Raw genomic sequence first — 24,322 nt, 5'->3', positions numbered from 1 at the left:
AGGAGAATGGCGTAAACCCAGGAGGCGGAGCTTGCAGTGAGCCGAGATCGCGCCACTGCACTCCAGCCTGGGCGACAGAGCGAGACTCCGTCTCAAAAAACAAAACAAAACAAAAAAAAACAAAAAAAAATGTTTTTAAGAATAAAGACATACTATTAATATTTTTTCCAGGAAAAAAAAAGAATAGAGGGATGAAAGGTATTCCTTTCCCCACTCCCCTTTAGAGAAAAAAAAAAAATTACACTCAGCCCAATTCCCTCCTCATGCTTTATTTTCCATACAGCTTGTTTCCATCCACACCTCCTCTGGTCTCATCCATGCTGATTCCAGGGTCCAGGTTCAGATCTGAGGTCTATAATGGCAGGTGAAGCCCTGCCCATACCATTTCCTAGTGGCCAACACCCCCACCCACCACAGCCTGATGAAGCATCTGTCAAGCAGCATTTCTTATTCCCTGAAAGAAGAAATTAAAGGATGAAATGCACACACTTCCATATCCTCAGTCTCCTCCCATTCATGTCAATATGCTAAAAGGGACCCTCATCTATCTGGACTGGAGAAGGGGACTATCTGCATTGGGGTGGGGGGAGGTTTGGGGGATGACTGCTCTTTGAATGAATGGTATCAAAGTGAAGAGATTCTGGATTTTGTAGAGTCCTGCCCTAAGGAACAACTTTGTACCACTATCCAACCATCACTCATCTTTTACTGGCATCTCCCTAATCCAGACCCAACCCCTCTTTTCAGTCTCCATCTCATAAGTCAGCCCCCTTAGTCCACCTGCTCACTGATTCCTGACTCCACCCAGTGATTCTCCATGTTCTGTCTTCTCAGTCACCTCAAATGCTCTATGGCCCAAAGGGCTCCCCAGTGTCAGCTACCACAGGGGCAAAAGGGACCAATTTCATTCCATACACCTCCTTTCCCAAGCCCTTTCTCCCAAGCTCCTTCCCTCGGCACCCTTAACCCACAACTCACAACAGAGAATCTCGTATCCCTGAGGGCACACAGTAAGGCTGCCTCACTCCTCTTGCATGCTAAGGATTCGCAGCAGGATATTGTACACTTCATGTTCCATGTAGCCCTGTAGATGGCAGGAAAGGAAGAAAAGGAGATGAAGAACAGAAAAGGAAGATAATGATGTCTACTTTTCAGGATTGCTGTGAGGACTACAACCATGAATATGAAGCAAAGCACCGGGTACACAATAGGTGTTCCATTCTTTGTAGTTATTCTTCTTAACAAGCGAGCAAGACACCAACCTCTTCTTCCCTGTTTAGGACTAAGTGGCTCCAGGAGGAGACTGAGACAGGGTATTGGGTATTGGGGACAGGAAAAGTCCTTACTATAGGCCAGGGAATTGAAATGGAGGGGGAAACACCTCTCCTTCTCACATTCATGCACAACCTCTCTTGATCTACCAAATGAGATCAGAGACCTGGCACTGGATCTGGCTTTCTGAGAAATGGCAAGTATGTACAGGGATCCTGGAGAAGAGAGAGGGACCCTAAATGCAATACCCTGTACTCAGCTTTATGTCTACATGTCCCTCAAAACTCCACCATGCTCACCCGAGCAGCATTCAGTAGATGATTCCTGTAGGTGGAGATGATCTCTTCATTGTTCTTTTGGGAATCCTGGGAATGAACATCAATGGGAAGTCACATGTCTGCCCTCACCCAAGCATGAGGAGCAACACAATGAAGTGGTCAGCAGTACCAGGTGGGCTCCTTGGCCCATCACTGGTCCATCCTGGACCACTGCCTAGCCAGGCCTCTGTAATTCCTAGAATGTCTCCCATATATACATCACTTTCACTGCCGACATTCTTCTCCAGCACCATCCCTGACAGCCAAAACATACCTGCAGCTGCAGGGCAAGGCGAGCATTTTCTCCCCGAATTGCTAGAACCTCTTCTGAAAGCTGCTCCAGCTTCTTCAACAACTCCTTGATCTGAGGCCAAGAGGAAAGAGGCAACCAATGAGGCTCAAGGCATTTCTCCCACAAACACCACCCAGGGTCAAGGTCAGCTTCCTTTTACTGAGTATTTAATATGTGCCAATTTTACACAAATTGTCTCATTTAACACTCAAAACAGCTTTTCTTCTGCATGGTGTTCACTAAAAGTAGGAATAACAATGTAAAAGCTAATTAAGGTCACAGACTTCAGTGAAACCCTTAAAAGTCCAAATCTTCTTGATATTGTGAACTGTACACCTTCCAGTTTAGTTTCTTCTGGACTTTCCACACTTAATTGACAGTTACCTTTTACAATTTGCAGACATTATGATTAAAATTGGGCCTCTGCTGTGATGATTCCTATTTCCTCTCATGTTTTAAAGTGCAGACTAACATTTAAGTGAAAATTAGCATCAAGTAGTGCAGACATTTGTATGCATTTCCTTGATTCAGTTTGTGACCTTACCAGTTTTGAATTGGAATTGAACCATTTCTTAGATAAAGGAAACTAAGTATATTGCTGCACTTTTAAGTTTTCAAAACAGTGTTTAAAAATTGCATTGTTTTTATTTTTTTTTTTTAACTCAGTTTAAAAAGACTAAAACGTTCTTTCAAAAGAGGCATCTAAATGCGTTCCTAATTTTGTATATGGGCTTAGGTTTTGTAACCAATAAAAAAAGCTGCTATCAAATATGATAAAACATTGAAAACTTAAAAAAAAAAAATAATAAAACAACTTTTCTTCTGAGAGGAGCAATACTTCTCTGAAGGAAGGTTGGTTTTTTTTTTGGGGGGGGATTTGTTTGTTTGTTTTGTTTTTTTGTTTTTTAGACTGAGTCTTGCTCTGGCACCCAGGCTGGAGTGCAGTGATACCATCTCTGCTCGCTGCAACCTCCGCCTCCAGGTTCAAGCGATTCTCCTGCCTCAGCCTCCCAAGTAGCTGGGATTACAGGCATGCGCCACCACACTTGGATAATTTTTTGTATTTTTAGTAGAGACGGGGTTTTGCTATGTTGGCCAGGCTGGTCTTGAACTCCTGACCTCAGGTGATCCACCCACCTCAGCCTCCTAAAGTGCTGGGATTACAGGCGTGAGCCACTGCACCCAGTCTGTCTTGTATTTGGAGGCACGGTCTCACTCTGTCACCCAGGCTGGAGTGCAGTGATGTGATCTCAGCTCACTGCAACCTCTAAATCTGGGCTCAAGCCAACCTCAGCCTCCTGAGTAGCACAGGCACAGGCACGTGCCACCACACTCAGCTAATTTTTGTATTTTTTTGTAGAGTTGGGGTTTTGCCATGTTACCCGGGCTGATGTCAAACTCCTGGGCTTAGGCGATCCATCCACCTTGGCCTCCCAGAGTGCTGGGATTATGGGCATGAGCCACCGTGCTCTGCCTGAGGGAAGTATTATTATCTACATTTTGTAGATAAAGAGACTGAATGGCCGGGCGCGGTGGCTCAAGCCTGTAATCCCAGCACTCTGGGAGGCCGAGGCGGGCGGATCACGAGGTCAGGAGATCGAGACCATCCTGGCTAACACGGTGAAACCCCATCTCTACTAAAAAAAATACAAAAAACTAGCCGGGCGAGGTGGCGGGCGCCTGTAGTCCCAGCTATTCGGGAGGCTGAGGCAGGAGAATGGCGTAAACCCGGGAGGCGGAGCTTGCAGTGAGCTGAGATCCGGCCACTGCACTCCAGCCCGGGCGACAGAGCGAGACTCCGTCTCAAAAAAAAAAAAAAAAGAGACTGAATTAAGTAATTTGTCAAAATCACACAGCTAATAAGTGATGAAATCATTATTTGAACCACAATCTCTTTGACTCCTTGGCCCATGCTCTTAACTTGGTACTGGATCCTAACCTACTTCTGGCTACTGACCACTAAGGGAAATGGAGATGAGTCCTTGTGGCTTATTGAGGCAGAGGCACAAACACGGTTAATGGTAACTAGCAGTAATAGGAATAGTGGTAGTAGGAATAATGATAGCTACCTTTTATTGAGTACTTACCATGGGCCAAGAGTTCCAAATCTTTTAAATAAATATAATTTCTTATTTAATATAATCTTCACAACCATTTTATTATCCTCATTTTATAGATAAGAAAACTGAGGACTAGAGATGTTAAATAACTTGCCCAAGATCAGACAACCTCGGTCCAGAGAACACATTCTTAACCATGACACTATATTTGCTTTTACTCAATTGTCTACTTTCATCTTCTCCTTCAGTGCAGCATAAAAATACTTTATTTAATTAACCTCAACCGGCACTTATTCCTATTCTGGATAATATTCCTTCTATTTTTATGGACTCCACACTATAGAAAACATATATTTTTTTATATATATATAATTTTTTTTTGAGGAGGAGGAGTCTCACTCTGTTGCCCAGACTGGACTGCAGTGGTGCGATCTTGGCTCACTGCAACCTCCATCTCCCAGGTTCCAGTGATTCTCCTGCCTCAGCCTCCTAGGTAGCTGGGATTACAGGCACATGCCACCACACCCAGCTAATTTTTGTATTTTTAGTAGAGATGGGGCTTCACCATGTTAGCCAGGCTGGTCTCAAACTCCTGACCTGAGGTGATCCTCCCACCTCGTATGGCTCACATACGTGAGCCACCATGCCTGGTCTCTTTATATTTTTTAATCATTCTAAATTTGACCATGTATCCAAGTTTTAATAAGAAGTCTGAAATCATTCATTTCACAGGTAAGTCTGGAACTACTGAATCCATGTGTAAATTGATATTTAGAGTTCATAAAACATGTCTCACAGAAACAGGTAGACTCACATTTAGAGCAAGCGTTAGGAAACTCTGGTATCTAATAGTGGTTTTCAAGCTTTTTTTCTTTCTTTCTTTCTTTTTAGAGACGGAGTCTCGCTCTGTCACCCAGGCTGGAATGCAGTGGTGCAGTCTCAGCTCACTGCTACCTCCGCGTCTCTGGTTCAAGTGATTCTCCTGCCTCAGCCTCTTGAGTAGCTGGGATTATAGGTGCGTGCCACCACGCCCAGCTAATTTTTGCATTTTTAGTAGAGACGGGGTTTTACCATGTTAGTCAGGCTGGTCTCGAACTCCTGACCTCAGGTAATCCACCCGCCTCGGCATCCAGAGTGCTGGGATTACAGGCGTGAGCCACCACGCTCGGCCTCAAGCTTTTTTTCTTTGCGTTGGTGTCCTCTTTGCCAATGGACATTGTTTTGTAGAACCCACTCTGAAGTGGAGGGGAGAAGAGCAGCTATCACTGGGTCTACTTTTCTTAACTCATTAGTTCCTGAGTCACCTCCTCAGAACCTCAGTGAAACCACAGCAACCCATCATGCTATTAGGCCTCTTCCCAGGCTAATAGTAATTCAAGTCCAAATGCTAATAAACGATGGTGCTGCCCTGGTGGCAGCCCTAAGCACACTGCTTCTGAATCTGGGTGCCAAATTTTAGTACCTAAGCCCCCTTCTCTCTTCCACTTATACCTTACCTCACCTCCAATCTCACCAACCCCCTCCGACCCACCAGAACATAGCAGTGTGGTCCCTGCAAAGGACTGGCGCTCCGTTTGGGGTATTGATCTGACCCACTGCTGCAACAAAGGTAGCTGGATTCAGGTTAGCAAACTCCCAAATACACAGAAACTTTCCCCAGTGCTCCCCAGGGCTACCTCAGCTGCTCACCTTGGCCTCCTTGTCTCGGCAAGCCCCAATGAGATGTTCCATCTTCTCTTTCAGCAGCTCTGCTGTTTTCTCAAACTGCTCGGAGCGCCCCCGCATCTCGCTGGCCTGGCGCTCTTGTTCGGCTGCCTTAGCGGCCAGGTCCCCGCTCCGGCGGCGCTCCTCGGCCACCGCCTCCCGCAGCCGACCCATTTCCCGGCAGGCCGTGTTATACTTTTCCAGCAGAGCCTTTAGCTCCTGGCCCCAAGCCTGGGCCTGGGCCACCAGCGAACCCCGAGTTTTCTCGTGTTGCCGTAGGCTGGCTGCCTCCCGGGCCCTTAGCTCAGCCACTTCCTCTGTGGCTTGGTAGAGCAGCTGCTTCAGCTTTCCGATCTCCTGGCTCTTCCCGCTCATCGTGGCCTGAACTGCCCGCAGCTCTTCCTCCAGCTTCCCCAAGTCTTGCTCCAGAGCGGCCACTTGGGGGGATGCTGGGGCCTTTAAGGAGGTGCCTGGCTCCCGACATGGGGACAAGGACCCCCGCAACTGCCGGTTTTCTTCTTGCAACCGAGCCAGCACCTGCTGGGCCTCCCGGTGCCGATCTACCAGGGTGGTGATGCAGGCCCGCAGCTCCTCCAGGGGCTCCGCTGCTTTGCTTTGTGCACTCCTCTTGCCCACTAGGTCTGGGGGCAGGCAGTCCCACAGCCCTCGGAGACCGCCGCTCTGGGCGGCCAGGAGCTTCTGCAGCTTCTCTGTGGCCTCCTTCTCCACCGCCAGTTCATCTGTCAGCAGCCCCACACTCTGCCGCAACTGCTGTAGCTGGACCTGCGCCTCTGGCTTGGGCACAAATTCCCGCTGCAGCCGCTGGCTCAGGGACTGCAGCTCCCTCTGCAACCTCTGCCGCTCCCGCCCCAACTCCCCTAACTCCTCCACCAAGTTACTGTTGCTCAGTCTCAGTGCTGACACCTCCTTCTCCAGCTGTCCCTTTGCCAGGCCTCCTAGGGCCTTTTCCTCTCCAGGGGCGCCTAGAGGCTCTCCGCGAGCCCCAGGAACCCTTTTCTCCTTCCCTTCATCCTCTTTGATGCTCCCTGGGGCTGCCTTTAGGGCTCCCTCTCTGGACTCCTGGGAAGGAACCTCAGGTTTCACCTGTAATCCTGCCTTTGCCCGTTCCAGCCTTGCCAGCACGCTCTCCAGTCGGGCCTCCATCTTCTCCCAGGCAGCTGCTGCTGCCTCAGCACGGGGAGTCCCCAGGGCTCCCTCCATGACTGGTCTTGACAAAGCCCCCCGGGCAGCATCCTTTTCTCGCCACACTGCAGCAAGCTCCTCCCTTAGTTGTAGCAGAAGCTGGTTCATGGCTGCTGGGCCCACTGGTTCAGCCACTGTGCCTCCTGGTTCAACTCCTAGAACCTGGGAACTCTCCTTCTGGCCAGCAGGCAGCTGGTCAGCATGATCATGGCCAAAGGTCTGTGTACCACTGGTAGTCAGTTGCTGTCCTGTGGTTTTCCTGATGGTCTCAGACTCTGGGCTCTGGGGTGGCCCCTGTTCTTCTTGTTGGGACCTTCCATGGACTTCATACTGGATCTCTCCTGGGGCTGAGTCCTCAGCCTTCTTCAGAGCTAATACTGGATTTACTGTGGCTGCTGCCTGCTGCTGCTTCTTTAGCTCTTGTATACGCTCAGCCAGCAGGTCCATAGGACAACCCTGCTCCATGCCATCCCCTCCAGGCCGGAGACTAGAGCCTTGCCTTCCTGAAGCTCTGGGCTCCCAGGATAGGAGGAGCCCTAGCTCCTGCACCTGCTCTCGAATCTGGTTCTCAAGTCTCAGACAGGCTGCAGCTTGAGTCTTACACTCTTCTGTCTTTTGCACCAACTCCTGCTCCAACTGAACAACTTTCCTCTGCTCCTCTTCATACTTCCACCTCCACTCCTCCGAGCACGGGTCTTCGTCCTCCTCTTCCTCTTGCTCCTCTTCAGGCTCTGCTCTCCATGGGCTCTTAGGTGGAGAACCTGCTTGGGGCTCAGATGGAGAGGCCTATGTTGGAAACAGAATAGTAAAGTGTGGCCACGAGGCAACAAACTGAGCCCCAGGAGTGCCTTTTTTCTCTTAAATGTCTTGACACCCCAAGGATCACTGGGAGTAGTCACAGTGGGATAGCCTGGGGTGTGTCAAAAGCAAAAGGGGAGGCACTTAGGTTCTTACCTGGGATGCAAGATCTGGGTGCTGGACTAGCCTCTGACCTATAAGAAAAGATATGAGGAAAATGAGAGAGAAGACAGGTTCCATGTACTTCTAGCCCACATTCTTAGCTTCAGACTTTTTCTGAGAGAAGTGGCCTCTCTGTGATCAATCTCACCACACATCTTCCTGGTGCCAGAAGCCAGTCTTGTTTAGTGGATCCCTAACTATCCAGCAACTTTGGCATCCTCTCCCAGAAATGAGTCTCCTCATTCATTTTGTTCACTCATTTATTTATTGGTCACTGTGTCCGGCACTTTAATAAGCATTAGAACTTCAATGGTGAGCAAAACAGAAATGGCCTGTCACCTAAGCGGATTACAGTCTGGTAGAGGAAAGAGAGAGTGACCAACAAATCACACAAATAGACGTACAATTACAACTCATAAATGCTAGAAACAGCACTAGCCAGAGTTGTCCTCAGTGAGAGACCAGGCTGCATTGAAGAATTTTGTGATTATGCTTTTGGGATGGGAATTTGGGGTCCTCTCACAGTAGCAGCAATAAATACGTAAACTCTCAACTCAGGTGACAAATATCTGTCAGATAGATTACTTCCATGGAAACAAATGGGACTCTAAGAAACTTCTCTGATTCTAGGGCTATCAAGGAGAACCTGGAAGTTACAAAAGGGCTTTACCGCCCCGCTGCCGCCGGTTCAGGGCCTGCTGTAGCAGCCTCCACAGTGACTTGTCTTGCGTGTGCAGAGCATAGTGCAGAGCATCGTGCCCTGTGCTGTCCACAGCCCCCGCGTCTGCTCCGTGGCTCAGGAGCAGTTCAGCCACCTCGGCACTGCCTTTCTCACAGGCCAGGATCAAAGCCGATCTGTGGGTTGAGACAAATCTGAGCATAGACTTACCGCCATGGAATCTAGAAGTCCTGAATCCAGACATTCCACTCATAGGGTAAGCTCTCACTCAGTGGGATCAGGAGAACAACAGACCAACGTTAGACCAGACTAGATTTTTTTTTTTTTTTTGAGACGGAGTTTTGCTCTTGTTGCCCAGGCTGGAGTGTAATGGCGCGATCTCGGCTCACCACAACCTCTGCCTCACCACAACCTCTGCCTCCCAGGTTCAAGCGATTATCATGCCTCAGCCTCCCGAGTAGCTGGGATTACAGGTATGTGCCACCACACCTGGCTAATTTTGTATTTTTAGTAAAGACTGGGTTTCTCCATGTTGGTCAGGCTGGTCTTGAACTCCCAACCTCAGGTGATCTGCCCGCCTCGGCCTCCCAAAGTGCTGGGATTACAGGGATTCTACATACAATTTTTATTGGAAAAAAGGATCCTCTTGCTTAAAAGATAATTTGAAAACCAGTAAATTCAGCCAATGGGTCCAGAGCATGGATTCTACTTCCGGGGTCATCTATCTATGAAGGCGGTAGTGGCAGCAGGCAGAGTTCTTCAGAACCTCCACTGGGAAGGAATGAGGTTCCCAAGAACACAAAGACCAACCTGACTTCTTCCCCAACACACATACACACACACACGTTGCCCACTGGCTTCTTTCTAAATTGGTCAGGCATGGGAATTGGGGTGGGTAAACAAGGAGGGCTCACTTGTCATTCTTGTCTGTAACATTAACTCGGGCGCCTCTCTGCAGCAGCTGTGAGCAGATAGCTGTGTGCCCACCCAGTGACGCGATCATCAGGGGTGTACGTCCATCCTGCACAGATTGTAGGAAGGGGTTCATGAGGAGCCAGGGACTGCCAGAGGCTTGACACAATCCTAACGGCTCCCCTCCCCTCACACCACTCCAGAAAAAATAAAAGCCCAGATCTTGGGTCTAAGCACTCCCTTTTGGAGGGTCAGAAGCTCTCCAGAAGATAAGGCTTAACCTCTCTGTGAGGAAGAAGAGGAGAAGCAGGAGGAGAAGGAAGAGAAGGGTGGTGCTAACACAACCCTAGGTCATGGAAGTTGGCCAATCAAGCTCAGAGAGCGCAGCAGCTTGCCTGTGTAGGACACTGCCCACTTGCCCATCTGACACTCACATTATCCAACACGTCCAGGAAGGCTTCGTGGTCACACAGCAGGAGTACACTTGAGGCACAGCCAGAGGAGGCTGGGAAGGAGATGATTGGGTTGAGGGGAAGCATGAACAAAGCCTGCTCAGACTATAACCCAACATCCCTTCCAACCATTTCATTGGTTGGCCCTGGCTGCCCTTCCCTCCTCACACCTTCCCTTTCCCACCCTGTAGTCCCTGCAGCCCTGTTCCCATGAGTCCCCTGCACACACCTGCCCAGTGCAATGGACTACGGTTTTCTGCATCCACAGCATCTTCGTTAGCACCATGCTGCAAATGGCCACAAAGGGAAGCAGCATGGAGCTTAGTGTTAACATCCTCATCCCATACCCCCATTGGGTTACCAATTTCTATGGTAATATGAGGAGGGGCAGGAGGGCCACTTTGGAGAAGGCTGTCTACTAGGCAAGCCCAGTTCATTCATTGCTGATGATAGGCAGCGTTGATTATCAGCCCTGGTTTCTAAACCAAGGGGCTAAGAAAAATCAGATGGCAGATAAGTAAAAGTGTTAGGGAAAATAACACCCAATGTCCCCATGGCTGGTACTTTAGAAACGTAATTGTGAAACTTGGAAAGGATTAGGAAGAACAAAAGCAGAACATCCATTTGCCTGATGGCTGGTTAAGATAACTGCTTTTTGTTGTTGTTGTTGAGACGAGTCTTGCTCTGTTGCCCAGGCTGGAGTGCAGTGGTGCAATCTCGGATCGCTGCAAGCTCCGCCTCCCGGGTTCAAGCGATTCTCCTGCCTCAGTCTCCCAAGTAGCTGGGACTACAGACACGTGCCACCACACCCGGCTAATCTTTTCTATTTTTAGTAGAGATGGGGTTTCACTGTGTTAGCCAGGATGGTCTCGATCTCTTGATCTTGTGATCTGTCCGCCTCAGTCTCCCAAAGTCTGGGATTACAGGCATGAACCACCACACCCGGCTGGTAACTGCCTTTTGTACTTTTGGAAACTCATTTATAAATTATCCACATGTCATTGTACATGATATTTCTCTTTATACTACTAGACTATAAACTCTTCAGAAACAGACAGTAGGGCTTTGGTTTAATTTGAACATCTCTGTCCTCCTTCCTCTTGCCCCTCATCATAGCAGGAAGTCACTGCAGTGGCTCTGCTAATGACAAAATCGATAGTTACTGGCAACTCTGCTTTATAACCTGCCCTCAAAGGCGGTATCAAACATGGTGCCTGTACATAGTAGGTGTTAAATCAATGTTTGCAAACAAATGATTATCAGCCCTCCTATTGGGTATGAGGCGAGTACATTTGGCCAATGATTCCTTATAAGTATGAAATGAAGTTAGAAAACTCTGGGACCACTTCTTCCCTTCGCAAGAGTAGTATCAAGGGGCTGCTCTTACCTGAAGCAGGACCTTAACACACTGTGGCTGGCAGGAGATGGTGGCCAAGTGCAGGGCAGTGCTTCCTGGAAACAGAAGGAAGGGGAGAAGGAGGGTAGGTGGCCCCATGCATGCTGATGACTCACAGGGAGGGAAGGCAAGAGACGCACAGATAATCAGGAGATTAGGGAGAGAAGCTTTCAGCCACACAGGGCCAGAAATTCCTGTTCCCCAAGTGCCTGGTACCTGTGATGAAGGTGGGAGTAAGGGTGAGGTGTGCCCAGCTTACAGGGAGGGGAACTCCTGGAGGGATGATGACCAGAACTTACTGAGGAGAGAAGCAAGGGACCACAGTAGGAACGTCCAGCAGGGCCCAGCACCGCCGCCGACTGCTGCCGTACCAGGGGCAAGCAAGCAGCGTGGCCCGGGCTCTGGCTCACTCACCGTCCTCATTCTTGCTGTTGATGTCAGCCCCATTTGCAAGCAGTAGAGTCAGACATTCTGTCAGTCCTTTGGAGGCTGCCAGATGAAACCTGCCAGAATCAAGGCCGAGAGGCAGAAGGATAAAGGGACCAGGGATGAGGAATGGGAGAATCTTGATAAGCCCTTCTTGCTATGCTCCCTACCCCAAAGCCAATCCTAAAAGCAGAAAAAGAAGCTCCCCTAGCTTGAATTTCTGAGAAAGAGAAGTCTATACGCCCTCCAATCATAAAGGGTGCTAAAAGCAAGAAAGAAATAAGAGCTACAGGTCTCAAGGAATCTCAGACTATTGCAGGGATGTCTAGGGAACACATAATTACCTGCCTTTCTGAGCACAGAACCCTTAGCAGAAGTGGAAGGGTCACAGAAAGAGTCAGTCAGAGCAGAGCAGAAGGCTGGATGTTCGAAGGCTTTGGGTAGAGACCAGGGATAACATTTCCCTTGACTTAATCACTACTCCCTCTAGCCATGTGACTCCTATGCTACCACTTCATTTCTAATTTCCCAAGCATACACACCCTCCTACTTGTGCAATGAAGAAATACTCTACTTAGTGTATTTCTGTTTGTTTAATGGGCTTTATGTTCTTTACAAGTCAGTGGTGTCAATCTGGGTTGTGAGATGGATGGAGCTCAGGAACAATATTTTCTTTCCTCACTTTGTGTAGAACTTATATGTAGCAAAAAGCTATTGATATACTTGCTGATTAAGACAACGAAAAGAGCTCTGAAGCTGTAGGCATTCCCTGGTCCTATGTTATATTGGATTTGGGGGCCTCAAAAGGGAGCCACATGTAAGGGGCAGGGGCAGGAGGACTTACTTACGGGGACTGGCCGTTTGAGTCTAGCTTGGTGGGTCGGGCAGATTTCCTGGAGGCCAGGGCAGCCACGCGTCCCACATCTCCCCGCTGCACTGCCTCCAGCAGCTTCTGATCACGGCGGTTCCATCTCTCCACCTGGTCCAGAGCCACAAGTTGTGTAAATATAGGGGATGGGGGTAGCATAGAGAAAGAAAAGAGGCAAATGGTTAGGATGCCAAACGAGAGAAAAGGAACATCCCTGAGGTCCTTTTTCTTTTCCACAAGTCACGCATCCTAGATCATTTAGTCCTTCTTAGGTGGGCCTAGCTAAATCTTAACCAGCTAATATGCCACCAAGAACTATTGCTCATTATTTCAGCCCTGAGCCAGAAGGACCCTGGACCACTGAATTAAAAATCATTTGAGTGAATGCATAGTATTTTAAGCTGAATGCATAGTATTTCAAATGTCCTTTATCATCATTACGATTCGAGTTGTTGTTGGATGCCCAACCTGAAAGCAATCCTTTCCCTTTTGCTCTCTAGGTCTTGCTGGAGCAAATGGAACCAACCTGACCACTCTTGAGGGCTCACATTGCCTCTCACCACGGCCTCCACCCCTGAACCCCTGCTGCTCTGCTTTTTGTCATCAGTTGTTTGAGAAGTATATCAAGGCACTGAGCTTCAGGTTATAGCTAGGAGTCCCAATACCTAACCATTCCATCTCTTTTCATTGGCTTTGGGCCCCAAAATTAAAAGAGGAAACTAGAGTTTCTGTTTTCCCATATCATATCTAGGCCCTTTTGAGTGTCTTTCCCCTTTCCATGGCAACAACAACAAAAAGGCAAAGAGGTTTCTAGCTATGCTTGAGGAAGCAGCAAGAGGCAGCTCCCCTTCTCCTCCCTCCCAGTTTCCCTGGCAGGGAGCAGCTGTCTAGACAAGAGCCACACCTGGGCATGCATTGTTCTATCATTCCAGCTTGGGTTTTGCGGGTGGTGGGGTAATTACAATAATTGAAGTGCTACAGGGCGTGAAAGAGACAGCTAGGTAAAAACACCCAGGGACGAAAGTACAGAAAAGCCTGGTTTTGTCCAGAGAAGGGAATGAAAAGGAAGAGATAGATGCAAAGATCTGTGGTCTGATGTAAAGTGTGCCAGACGAGCATTTCATTGGCTGGCCTGAGTTTGGGACCTAGTTCAGCTACATTCTCGGCTATGTGACCTAGAGTAAGCCATTAAACACCTTTAACCTGTTTCCCCTTCTATAAAATATGACTAATAACAACTACCTCATCATGCTGTGACTATTAAACGAGCTAATATACACAAAATCTCTTTATAAACTGTAAAGAGCCATACAAATGTGTGGCACCCTTGTAACAAAACAGGAAGTAGTGGGGGGTTGGTGGTGGCACATAGCATTTTATAAGGTATAATCTTAACAAGAGGCTATAGAAGGGGGTGAAGAAAAATAGGGTCTATGGAAGCCCAATAACTCATTTTCAAGCACTGTTTACGTAGCCAGGGCAAATTGTGAATCAACCACAGGAAAGCTTTAAATGTCCAAACCATAAAATTATCTAAGGTAGATGGATTCTGAGGTAACGCTCCTGTACGGAAGTTGTAACTTCTCACAGTCCTTTCACGTGCTATTTCAATTAGTTTCTCAACATCCCTGGAAAGTAGTTAGGGCTATTATTCCATCTCTTTGACAGAAGAAACGGAAGTATACCGAGATTAGATAACCATTCAAGATCATGAAAAAGAGTGGCAAAACTGGAATTAGAATCCAGGCCACAGCCGGGAGTGGTGGCTCACGCCTGTAATCCCAACACTTTGGGAGGCCGAGGTGGGTGGAATCACCTGAGGTCAGGAGTTCAAGACCAGCTTGGCCAACATGGTGAAACCCCGTCTCTACTAAAAATCCAAAAACTTAGCTGGGGGTGGTGGCGGGCACCTGTAATCCCAGCTACTCAGGAGGCTAAGGCAGGAGAATCGCTTGAACCTGGGAAGTGGAGGTTGCAGTGACCCAAGATCACGCCATTGTACTCCAGCCTGGGTGACAAGAGCAAGACTCCGTCTCAAACAAACAAACAAAAAAAGAACCCAGGCCACCTGATGCCAAATCCTAGCTCTCACCACCAGACTACACTACTACAAGCTATAGAAAAAGGTTTACTTATTTCCAGATAAACAGTCTCAAGTTGCCTCCAGGGCAAAGCCACCCACCCTTAGACTCTACTGCCTGCACGGAGTCTCCAAACAGGTTAACTCGCAAAGGACAAAATAAGCAAAATGACTCCTCCACATACTAACAGACTCTGACATGTAAGAACGCATTGCCTAATGCCCTTTGGAGACCAGGTCACCCCCAGGAAAGCAGAAAGCTAGAACTATACCACACGACAGGGTGCTGCCATCAGCTGACCTGAACCTGTAGTTCTCTGTTTAAAGTCTTGACTTTAACACTGCCTGGCTCTGTGAATTTAGGCATGTAACAACATCTCTGAACCTCAATTTCCTAATACTATAACAACCTATAAGGCCTCTAGCTCTGTGTCTGTCACATAGTAGATGCACAATAAATGTTATTTCCAATCCCCATCCTTCCTGGGCACATTTTAGATGTTCCTGGGCTCAGAATTCTCCAGCCAGGGGAGTGGAAGGGATCTTGCTGATATTATCCAGTAAATAACAGCCAAGCTGTATAGATGGTAAAGATGTTTCTTAGCAATATAGATACTTTTCTTTCCACTTCTTTTGATTTCTTTTTTCTTTTTTTGACAGAGTCTTGCTTTGTTGCCCAGGCTGAAGTGCAGTGGCATGATCATAGCTCACTGCAGCCTGGACCTCTGGGCTCAGGTGATCCTTCCACCTCAGTCTTCTGAGTAGCTGGGACTACAGGCATGCTCCACCACACCCAGATAATTTTTTTTTTCAGACATGGGGTCTCACTGCATTGCCCAGGCTGCAGTGCCTCACTGCAGATGGGGTCTTTTAGAGATGGGGTCTCACTGCATTGCCCAAACTCCTGGGCTCAAGTGATCCTCCACATCTCAGCCTCCCAAACTGCTGGGATTATAGGCATAAGCCACCACACCTGGCCTGGATACTTTTCTTTCCAGCTAGATAGTTCTAAATCCACCCAATTTACTTCCTATAATCTCATTATACTAAGTAGAGTTTAGAATGGGTGGAAGTTTTTCATGGCCAAGCCTCTGCAGAGCTGGAGTAAAGGACAGAGAGATGCTTTCAAATGTTAAGACAGACACTAATGTCTTAAATGTACAGACATTTCAAATGTCTGTAGCTTACCCCAGCACGTTGGAAAGGAGGCACTAGATTACCATCACAGCCTCAAGGGAGCAATCACCAAATTAATCAGCAGACTCAATAAGTATAAGCTTTGTATTTCTTTTTTTTTTTTTTTTTTTTTTGAGACGGAGTCTCGCTCTGTCACCCAGGCTGGAGTGCAGTGGCCGGATCTCAGCTCACTGCAAGCTCCGCCTCCCGGGTTCCCGCCATTCTCCGGCCTCAGCCTCCCGAGTAGCTGGGACTACAGGCGCCCGCCACCTCGCCCGGCTAGTTTTTTGTATTTTTAGTAGAGACGGGGTTTCACCGTGGTCTCGATCTCCTGACCTCGTGATCCGCCCGTCTCCGCCTCCCAAAGTGCTGGGATTACAGGCTTGAGCCACCGCACCCGGCCTAAGCTTTGTATTTCTATAGGTGAGATTAGAGGACTTTTGTAGAAGTAATTGTACCTTCTCCTTATCTCTCTGACAGTGTACCTATAAGCATCCTATACCATGGAAGCACACCAGCAAGTAGAGAGAAAAGCAATGACTTCTGCTGTAGGTCAGGTGAGTGGAAACAGAAAGCCTATCCTGGAGGAACCAAGACCTAATTCTCAATGTTTTAATTGCAGTAGACAGTGCTAATTTTTTGTTTGTTTGTTTGTTTTTTGAGATGGAGTCTTGCTCTTGTTACCCAGGCTGGAGTGCAATGGCACCATTTTGGCTCACTGCAACTTCCACCTCCCGGGTTCAAGCAATTTTCCTGCCTCAGCCTACCAAGTAGCTGGGATTACAGGTGCCTGCCACCACACCCAGCTAATTTTTGTATTTTTAGTAGAGACAGGGTTTTGCCATGTTGGCCAGGCTGGTCCCAAACTCCTGACCTCAGGTGATTACACCCACCTCAGCCTCCCAAAGTGCTGGGATTACAGGCTTGAGCCACTGCGCCAGACAATCCAGTGCCAATTATTTAAAGCTCTCTTCTAGTCTACTTCTGGTCTACCTAGGCAGAGTAAGCTTGTATGTAACATACCCTCAAGGATATCCTCTACTTGACTAAAATAAAATGGGATTATAGGAGTTGGGTTTTTGTTTGTGGATTTTCCTATATACTGGATAACTTAGATTTGCTTTAAAATGATCGCTGCTTTTTCAGTCCTTACTCAGACTGAGGGTGCAGAGCTCTGGCCCTGGACCTAAGTGTGTGAGTGGAGATGGGTAGAGGCAGTCTTCCAGTGTGACTGGGAAGCCAGGCTTTTGGAGTGGCCAGAAAGACTGCCACACTACTTCTCTGACAAATGGTTCCAGAGTAGTTTGCCGTCCAAAACAGTGGAGGAATTTCTCATGAAAAGTATGGGGAAATTTCATGAGGAAGAAATTTACAGCTGAAACTGGCCGATTTACAAGCTTTCTATGACTCCATTCTATCTGAAGAAACAGTTTTCTTTCCAACTAGATAATTCTAAACCCATCCAACTTACTTCCCATAATCTCATTATAGTAAGATCTTATTATACTAAAAGTTTAGAATGGGTGATCATTCTTTATGGTCAAACCTCTGTACAGCTGGAGTCAAGGAGGACAGAGGGATGGTTCCAAATTCCAAAAGCCAGTCCACTCACTCCAGCACCTTGGAAAGGAGGTACTGCCCAAGGTTTGGGGGATCAGAAAGAATGAAATAGTTTCCCCATTCCTAAGGAGCAGGCAGACTGCACAAACCTGTAAGGGAAAGGCAACATTGAATACTTTCAGTAACTAAGGAAGAGGCCATATGAATTTCTAAAAAGTCTTTATGAGTTAAGACTGAGTCTGGGCAGCCTCAGTTTCTGGGGTGTAGAATAGTAAATACCTTTTGACTGGTTGATCAATGTGTGGAAACTAAGTAGAGATGCAAATGTAAGTGGGACAAGGACAGGCCTCAACAGAATTCATACTCTTGCCTCATAGCTTGCTTCCAGGACTCTGTAACCTGCCCATGCAGAATGAGCTAATTGAACGTTTCTCATATTTGCTTATGAACGATACCACTAAGTCAAGTTAGCAAAGCAATATTGCTACAAGTAGCTGGCTAATTTGCTTCTAAATTAGCCATAACCCCAACCTCTACAGAAAATTCCACTTCTAGATAAGGGGGCTCTCTGTAAGAGATCTTTAGAGAAGAAGCAGCAATATCCTCCCTAAGCCACCATCTTCTATAATTTTACGGGTTTTTTTTTCTGGGAGAACATGGGGAATAGAGTGACTTCTACTGGGAACTCTGAGTCTGCTCTATCCTCTTCTCTCATCATCACTTTCCTCCAACTCAACCAAAGGAAACAGAGAGCATCATTCCTAAACAACTGGGCAAGGGTTCAGGAAATGAATAATCTGGGGAAAAGCAGAAAGAAAGGCCTTGAGCCTTGACTGGCCCAAGAACCAGTCTAATGATCAGATACTGCAGTGAACTGGCTTGGGTGGATTCTGCAGGCAACTCATCCAGTCCCTTGGGGAGCAGTCAGGCAACTGTGCATCCTCTGGCAGTGCCTCTGAGGCTGACCAGACTGCAATATTAACTCACAGCAAGCAGGCAGGAGGAAAAGTGGGACCTGCGACCATTGGGCAGAGTAGGGCAGAGGTTGGAGGGGAGAACAGAAGGTTGCTCTTGTGGGAGCATCAATTGGAAAAAGGTTTGGAGTGATGTCTAAGGAACAGCAGTGCTGGTAAGAGATAGGAATGAAAGTGGCATGGGGCAGGAGGGAAGCAATGACAGAGGAGATTGTGAAAAAGGGTTAACAGAAGGCACAGGGCTGGGAGTGCTTGTTGAACTAACAGTAAACAGCAAGGACAGAGCTACGTGGGAAGGCAAGATTGTGGGGACAGGACAGGGATGAAATATGGGGCTCTGGGACATAACTTGGTGGTGTAGAATGGAGCTTGGGGCCAGGCAGGGGCCGGGGAAGATGCTTGGGGGAGGTTTGGTACTGGGAGATGGAGCAGAAGTAGGGCCAGCGCCATGGGAAGGGGACAGAGCTGCAGAAAACGTACCAGAAATCGGGGGTGTAGATGCTAGGAGGACAAGAAAGGGGCCAGGGGAAAGGACCCTGGGGAGGGCAGAGGTGAGGAAGGCAAGTCAGAAGCTGCATTGAGATGGGACTAACGACTTCTGTCACCACAGAGCGGGGACCCCAGCCCCATCCTCCCACACATTTTGGCACCTACCGCCACCTGTGAGCTGGAGCAGGAGAAGATACGCTTCATGGCCGGGGTCGAGGCCACGGGGGACGGGGACGCGCAGAGAGCCGGGCCACAGGTTCCCGAACCCACCGGACTTGGCAGCGGCTGTGCAAGAGACAGCTGTCAAAAAGCAGAGCGGGCCCCGCCCCAAGATACGCCTCAGAACCCGCCCTGCCCAATCAGAGGCAAGAACCCAAGGGCTGGGCTCAAAACTCCGCCCCTGGCCCTGACCTACCCCGCCCCTGCAGAGGCGAAAAGCCCCGCAGTCTTAGGCTGCGACCGGGGCTTGGCCTCAAACCTCGCCCTTCAAATCTGAACCCGCCCTGCGATCCGACCTGCTCAATCAGGAAAGGAACCGGGTGGGCTACGGCTGAGACTTCTCCCGGGCCCGGCCCCCGCCCACCCGCAGTTCCAGACGGGGCCTCCGCCCCAAGCCCCGCCTCAGCCCTGCCCCTTGGAGAGCTGTAGCTAGAGGCAGGAGGGTCCCAGCTTCTACCGTGGGCTTCGGTCTCACGGACTGTCGTATTTGCATTTAATCACTGGCGAAGTTACCTCTGCCCCCTCCAACTACCCCCGCCCCACCCCGCCCCATTCCGCTGCCAAAAACCCAAGCAAAAAAGAGCATTTGAAGAGAGCAATTCGGAAATAGGAGATTGTAGTGCTAAGCAGATCACGGATAATGCGCGGCCCGCGGTAACCTGGGGGACAAAACCTAAGGAAAGGGGATCAGGTTCAATTTTATTTTTTGTTTCTTTTTTTCTGAGACAGAGTCTCACTGTGTCGCTCTGTCGGCCAGGCCGGAGTGCATGGTGCCAGCATAGCTCACCATAACCTCCAACTCGTGGGCTTAAGGGATCCTCTCACTCCAGCCTCCCTAGTAGCTGAGACTACAGACTTGCGCCACCACGCCTGGCTTTTTTTTTTTTTTTTAAAGAGATGGAGTGTCGCTATGTTATCCAGTCTGGTCTTCAACTCCAGGCCTCAAGCGATTCTCCTCACTGTAGCCTCCCAAAGCGCTGGGATTATAGGCATGAGCCGCCACTGTCCCTGGCCCAGGCTCAATTTTTAAACGCAATACTGAATTGGAAAAGAGCAGAGAGCGAGGAGAGCACTTTTATTTTAAACCGCCCCCCGCCCCGCCCCCGCCTCAGCATAGAAACAGAAAATAACCAAACAAAAAACTGTCTTCATTATTTCCACTGCCCTTGAAGTTCAGGCTCTTGGTAATTCTTGAAATCAGTCTCCGCCCATCCGTCTTCCTGTCTCTCTTTTCTCCTCTCCCCGCCGGAGAGAGCTCACTAAAATGCATATGAAAACTTACAGGGTAAAGCCCAAAGTTCTTAAGCGGTTTACAAGGCTCTTCAGGAGTCATATGCTGCTGCCCTCTTTTCCAGTCCCATCTCTCATTACTTTCACACAAAAGAGCCACTCAAGCTGTATCTTTTTTTTTTTTTTTTTTTTAATTTTTTGAGACAGAGCCTCACCCTCCCACCGGACTGAAGTGCAGTGGCACAATCTCGGCTCACTCACTGCAGCCTCTGCTTTCCTGGTCCAAGCAATTCTCCTGCCTCAGCCTCCCAAGTAGCTGGGATTACAGGCACGTGCCATCACGCCCGGTTAAGTTTTGTGTTTTTAGTAGAGACAGGGTTTTGCCATGTTGGCCAGACTGGTCTCAAACTCCTGACCTTAAGTGATCCACCTGCCTTGGCCTCCCAAAGTACTGGGATTACAGGCGTGAGCCACTATGCCTGGCCTTGTTTTATGTGTTTTGAGGCAGGGTCTCGCTGTCACCCAGGCTGGAGTGTGAGAGCATGATCACGGTTCACTGCAGCAGCCTTGACTTCTTAGGCTCAAGAGATCCTCCCACTTCAGCCTTCTGAGTAGCTGGGACTACAGGTGCACGTCACCATGCCCAGCTAATTTTCATATATTTGGTAGAGACAGGGTTTCACCATGTTGCCCAGATGGGTTTTGAACTCCCGGGCTCAAGCAATTCTCCTCGCCTCAACTCCCAGAGCGCCAGGCCTCAAACTGTTCTAATTTATAATTCCCTTTGAAGCTGGTGATTAATCCTCCCAAGAATGCGTCCTGTCACATTTGATCCCTGTGGTGGAAAAGTTAAATATTAAATTTGAACTCAATTGAACGTGGACAGAAACAATGGTCACCGAGTCCCAGAACAGGTTGTGTGAGCCCTTTTGAGGTGTTCATCCAGCACTGTTTTGGAGAAATCTCTATTTCAATCTATTCCTATACGTTAGTTATTGAAAAACAATAGACAATTACAAAAATAAGTTGAACGTTTTGTGTTTCTTTTTTTTTTTTTTTTTTTTTTGAGACGGAGTCTCGCTCTGCCGCCCAGGCTGGAGTGCAGTGGCCGGATCTCAGCTCACTGCAAGCTCCGCCTCCCGGGTTCACGCCATTCTCCTGCCTCAGCCTCCCGAGTAGCTGGGACTACAGGCGCCCGCCACCTCGCCCGGCTAGTTTTTCGTATTTTTTTAGTAGAGCCGGGGTTTCACCGTGTCAGCCAGGATGGTCTCGATCTCCTGACCTCGTGATCCACCCGTCTCGGCCTCCCAAAGTGCTGGGATTACAGGCTTGAGCCACCGCGCCCGGCCCGTTTTGTGTTTCTTGAGCCCAGTTGCCAAGGGCCTCGTGACTGGGCCTCATGCCAAACAACTCGTTACAAAAAGAGGTAGGGTCCCAGACTGCGCCAAAACTTCATGAGACCTCTCCTCGTCTGTGCATGGACCAGTGGCCGACTCTGGAGCCCAGGCTGTTGCTTCTCAGTCTGGTGGTGAATCCTCCATAGTCTGGTGAGTGTAAATATCTTTTCCCTTCTCCCCTTCCCATTGCAATTTGCCTATTATATCAATCTGTTTATTATATCATTTGCTTATTATATAATTTGCTTATTATATCAATTTGCTTATTAATTTGCTTATGCCATTTGCTTATTATATCTGCATTGCCATTTACGTGGATAAAGCTTGTTTACCCTTAAAGGTATTGTGTGTGTGTCTTTTCTCCTCCCTTTGCGTGTTTCCTGCACAGAACAACCCCCAGGCCAAATTTCTTTTTTCTATAAAGTTTTCCCTTACAACCCTGCCACCCCCACTGCCCAAGAAAGTGTGCCTCTTATATGACATACTCCTAGTACTTGTTGATATATAGCAACCACCTCTTTGCATTTGCCTTTTTTTTTTTTTTTTTTGCTTTTGTTTTTGAGATGGTGTCTTACTCTGTCACCCAGGCTGGAGTGTGGTGGGGTGATCTCGGCTCACTGTAACCTCCACTTCCTGGGCTCACGCCATCCTCCCACCTCAGCCTCCCAAGTAGATGGGACTACAGGTGCGCGCCACCGTGCCCAGCTAATTGTTTTTGTATTTTTGTTAAGGACGGGGTTTCACTGTGTTGTCCAAGATGGTCTCGAACTCCTGAACTCAAGTGATCCGACTGCCACGACCTCCCAAAGTGCTGGGATCACAGGCGTGAGCCACTGCGTCCAGCCTGTATTTGCCACTATTTGTTTACATGTTTGTTTCTGCTACTAGATTGGACTCTTTGATGGTAGTTGTGTTTTATATTATTGCCATTGCCAAGCACATATTATGAGCTTGATATCTGATGAATAAATGAATGAAAAAATTAATGAAGAAGCAAAGGACTAATACTATTGCAAATAAAGGGATAACAAGATTGGGGTTAGAGAAAGTCCCAGTCTGGTGCTGAGGATGGATAGGAGGGGTATCTCTAGGTGGAAAAATACATTAAAAGTGCTCTCTTAATCATATGGATAAAGAATTACATGAGGTCAGGCACAGTGGCTCACACCTATAATCCCAGTATGTGGATAGGCCAAGACAGGAGGATTGCTTGAGGCCAGGAGTTGGAGACCAGCCTAGGCAACATAGTGAGACCCCCTCTCTAAAAAAGTTTTAAATATACACATATATATGCATATATGTGTAAGAATTAGATGAACCAGTCCTCAAGGAAACCCACCTCCATTTGGGGGTTGACTGAGGGTAAAGAGGAGAGGAGAGTCTGTCAACATAACACGGTTGCAGTCTCAGCCCTAGAAACTCTGTGCTCCATAAAGGCTGATAAAGTTACAGCCTGTATGAAGTGCACTGAGGGTCACGATGGAAACCCTTTCCTGTCACAAAACAACTCAGCAGGTTGACAGAGAATGGTGTTCATGCCAAATAGGCCAGACAGGCCACACTTCTCAGGGTTAGGCAACAGAGGCAGAGACTGGGTCTCTAGAAGGCCATTGCTTAAGTGCACGTGTTCCCTCAGGGTACTGGAAAAACTCTGGGTGTTTCAAGAGGAGCCTAGAAGATACCTGCTTAATAGAATCAAATAGATTTGATCCCTACCATTAGAACCTTAAATTCTCCAGCTAATTATCACCTTAAAGAGCTCAAAGAGCTTATTTCAAAAAGGATGAGGCAGGCCAGGCACAGTGGCTCACGTCTGTAATCCTAGCACTTTGGGAGGCTGAGGCAGGCAGATCACGTGAGGTCAGGAGTTCAAAACCAGCCTGGTCAACATGGTGAAACCCTGTCTCCAAAAATTAGCTGGGCATGGTGGTGCACACCTGTAGTCCCAGCTACTCAGGAGGCCTGAGGCAGAAGAATCACTTGAACCCAGGAGGCGGAGGTTGCAGTGAGCTGAGATCACGCCACTGTACTCCAGCCTGGGCGACAGAGCGAGACTCCATCTCAAAAAAAAAAAAAAAAAAAAGGTGATGAGGCATAGGATAAGATTTAGTGGATGAGACAATAGCACATAGAAGAAACACACCTTCACGATCTGGGAGATGGGTCAGAGAGCAGGAACGCCACCACCTGGTGCTCCAGTATACTTTCTCCCTTAATCCTCACAAGGCATGATACGGTAGATTATTTTACGACAAAATAGTTTTATAATCATAGTTACCATTTACTGAGCATTTACTAAATGCTCACTTTTCTTGGATTATTTCATTTTGTCTTCATGACCCTAACAGGTTTAAAGATGAGAAAGCCAAGATTTAGAGAAGTTAAGTCTGTCCTAGGTGAAACGGAATTTTTAAGTTGTATAGCCTAGATTTAAACCCAAATCTGCCCTCATTGTTCACCACTGTAATACACAGCCTCTTATTATTATCTGAGCCTCAGGGAAGTTATGACTTGCTGAAGGCCATATAGTTAATAAATGGCAGACAGGATTTCAATCCAAGCCTCTGTGCTTCCCAGACCTTTATACTTTCTGGTCACTTAAGCAGGTGAGAATTACAGGAGGCTAGAATACATCTCCTGTGGGAGAGCCACAGAA

General features: G+C 48.0%; 1 protein-coding gene across 5 annotated transcripts; it reads right to left on the bottom strand.

The window, feature by feature from the left end:
• Nucleotides 1–253: 253 nt before the first annotated feature.
• ANKRD35 (ankyrin repeat domain 35) lies at nt 254–19,100 on the bottom strand. 5 transcript variants are annotated; one of them, XM_073997378.1, is made up of 14 exons: nt 18,986–19,100; nt 12,518–12,652; nt 11,662–11,750; nt 11,239–11,303; nt 10,081–10,138; nt 9,834–9,904; nt 9,402–9,508; nt 8,479–8,663; nt 7,803–7,840; nt 5,631–7,634; nt 1,864–1,953; nt 1,572–1,637; nt 979–1,084; nt 254–454 (listed from the first exon to the last, which is right to left on the bottom strand). In XM_073997378.1, exons 7-13 carry the CDS (start codon nt 9,488–9,490, stop codon nt 1,022–1,024), a joined length of 2,535 nt encoding a protein of 844 aa, XP_073853479.1. In that variant the 5' UTR covers nt 9,491–9,508; nt 9,834–9,904; nt 10,081–10,138; nt 11,239–11,303; nt 11,662–11,750; nt 12,518–12,652; nt 18,986–19,100; the 3' UTR covers nt 254–454; nt 979–1,021. The 5 variants fall into 5 exon arrangements, with proteins under 5 accessions (XP_073853479.1, XP_005542167.3, XP_045238845.2 ...); XM_005542110.4 differs by having other exon boundaries at nt 12,522–12,652; XM_045382910.2 differs by having other exon boundaries at nt 5,631–7,619; nt 12,522–12,652.
• Nucleotides 19,101–24,322: the final 5,222 nt, after the last annotated feature.

Source organism: Macaca fascicularis, chromosome 1 (genome assembly GCF_037993035.2).
Source record: "Macaca fascicularis isolate 582-1 chromosome 1, T2T-MFA8v1.1".
NCBI classification, from domain to species: domain Eukaryota; kingdom Metazoa; phylum Chordata; class Mammalia; order Primates; family Cercopithecidae; genus Macaca; species Macaca fascicularis.
The sequence above is the reverse complement of the archived record's forward strand: the minus strand, read 5'-3'. Positions and strand labels throughout refer to the sequence as shown.

Excerpts from the sequence above, each read along its gene's own strand:
- ANKRD35 (XM_005542110.4), bottom strand. The coding sequence starts at position 19,024 with ATGAAGCGTATCTTCTCCTGCTCCAGCTCACAGGTGGCG. Across the intron at positions 11,751-12,521 it reads GACTCAAACGGCCAGTCCCC|GTTTCATCTGGCAGCCTCCA; the intron begins GTAAGTAAGTCC and ends TGATTCTGGCAG. Across the intron at positions 7,635-7,802 it reads ACCCAGATCTTGCATCCCAG|GCCTCTCCATCTGAGCCCCA; the intron begins GTAAGAACCTAA and ends TTTCCAACATAG.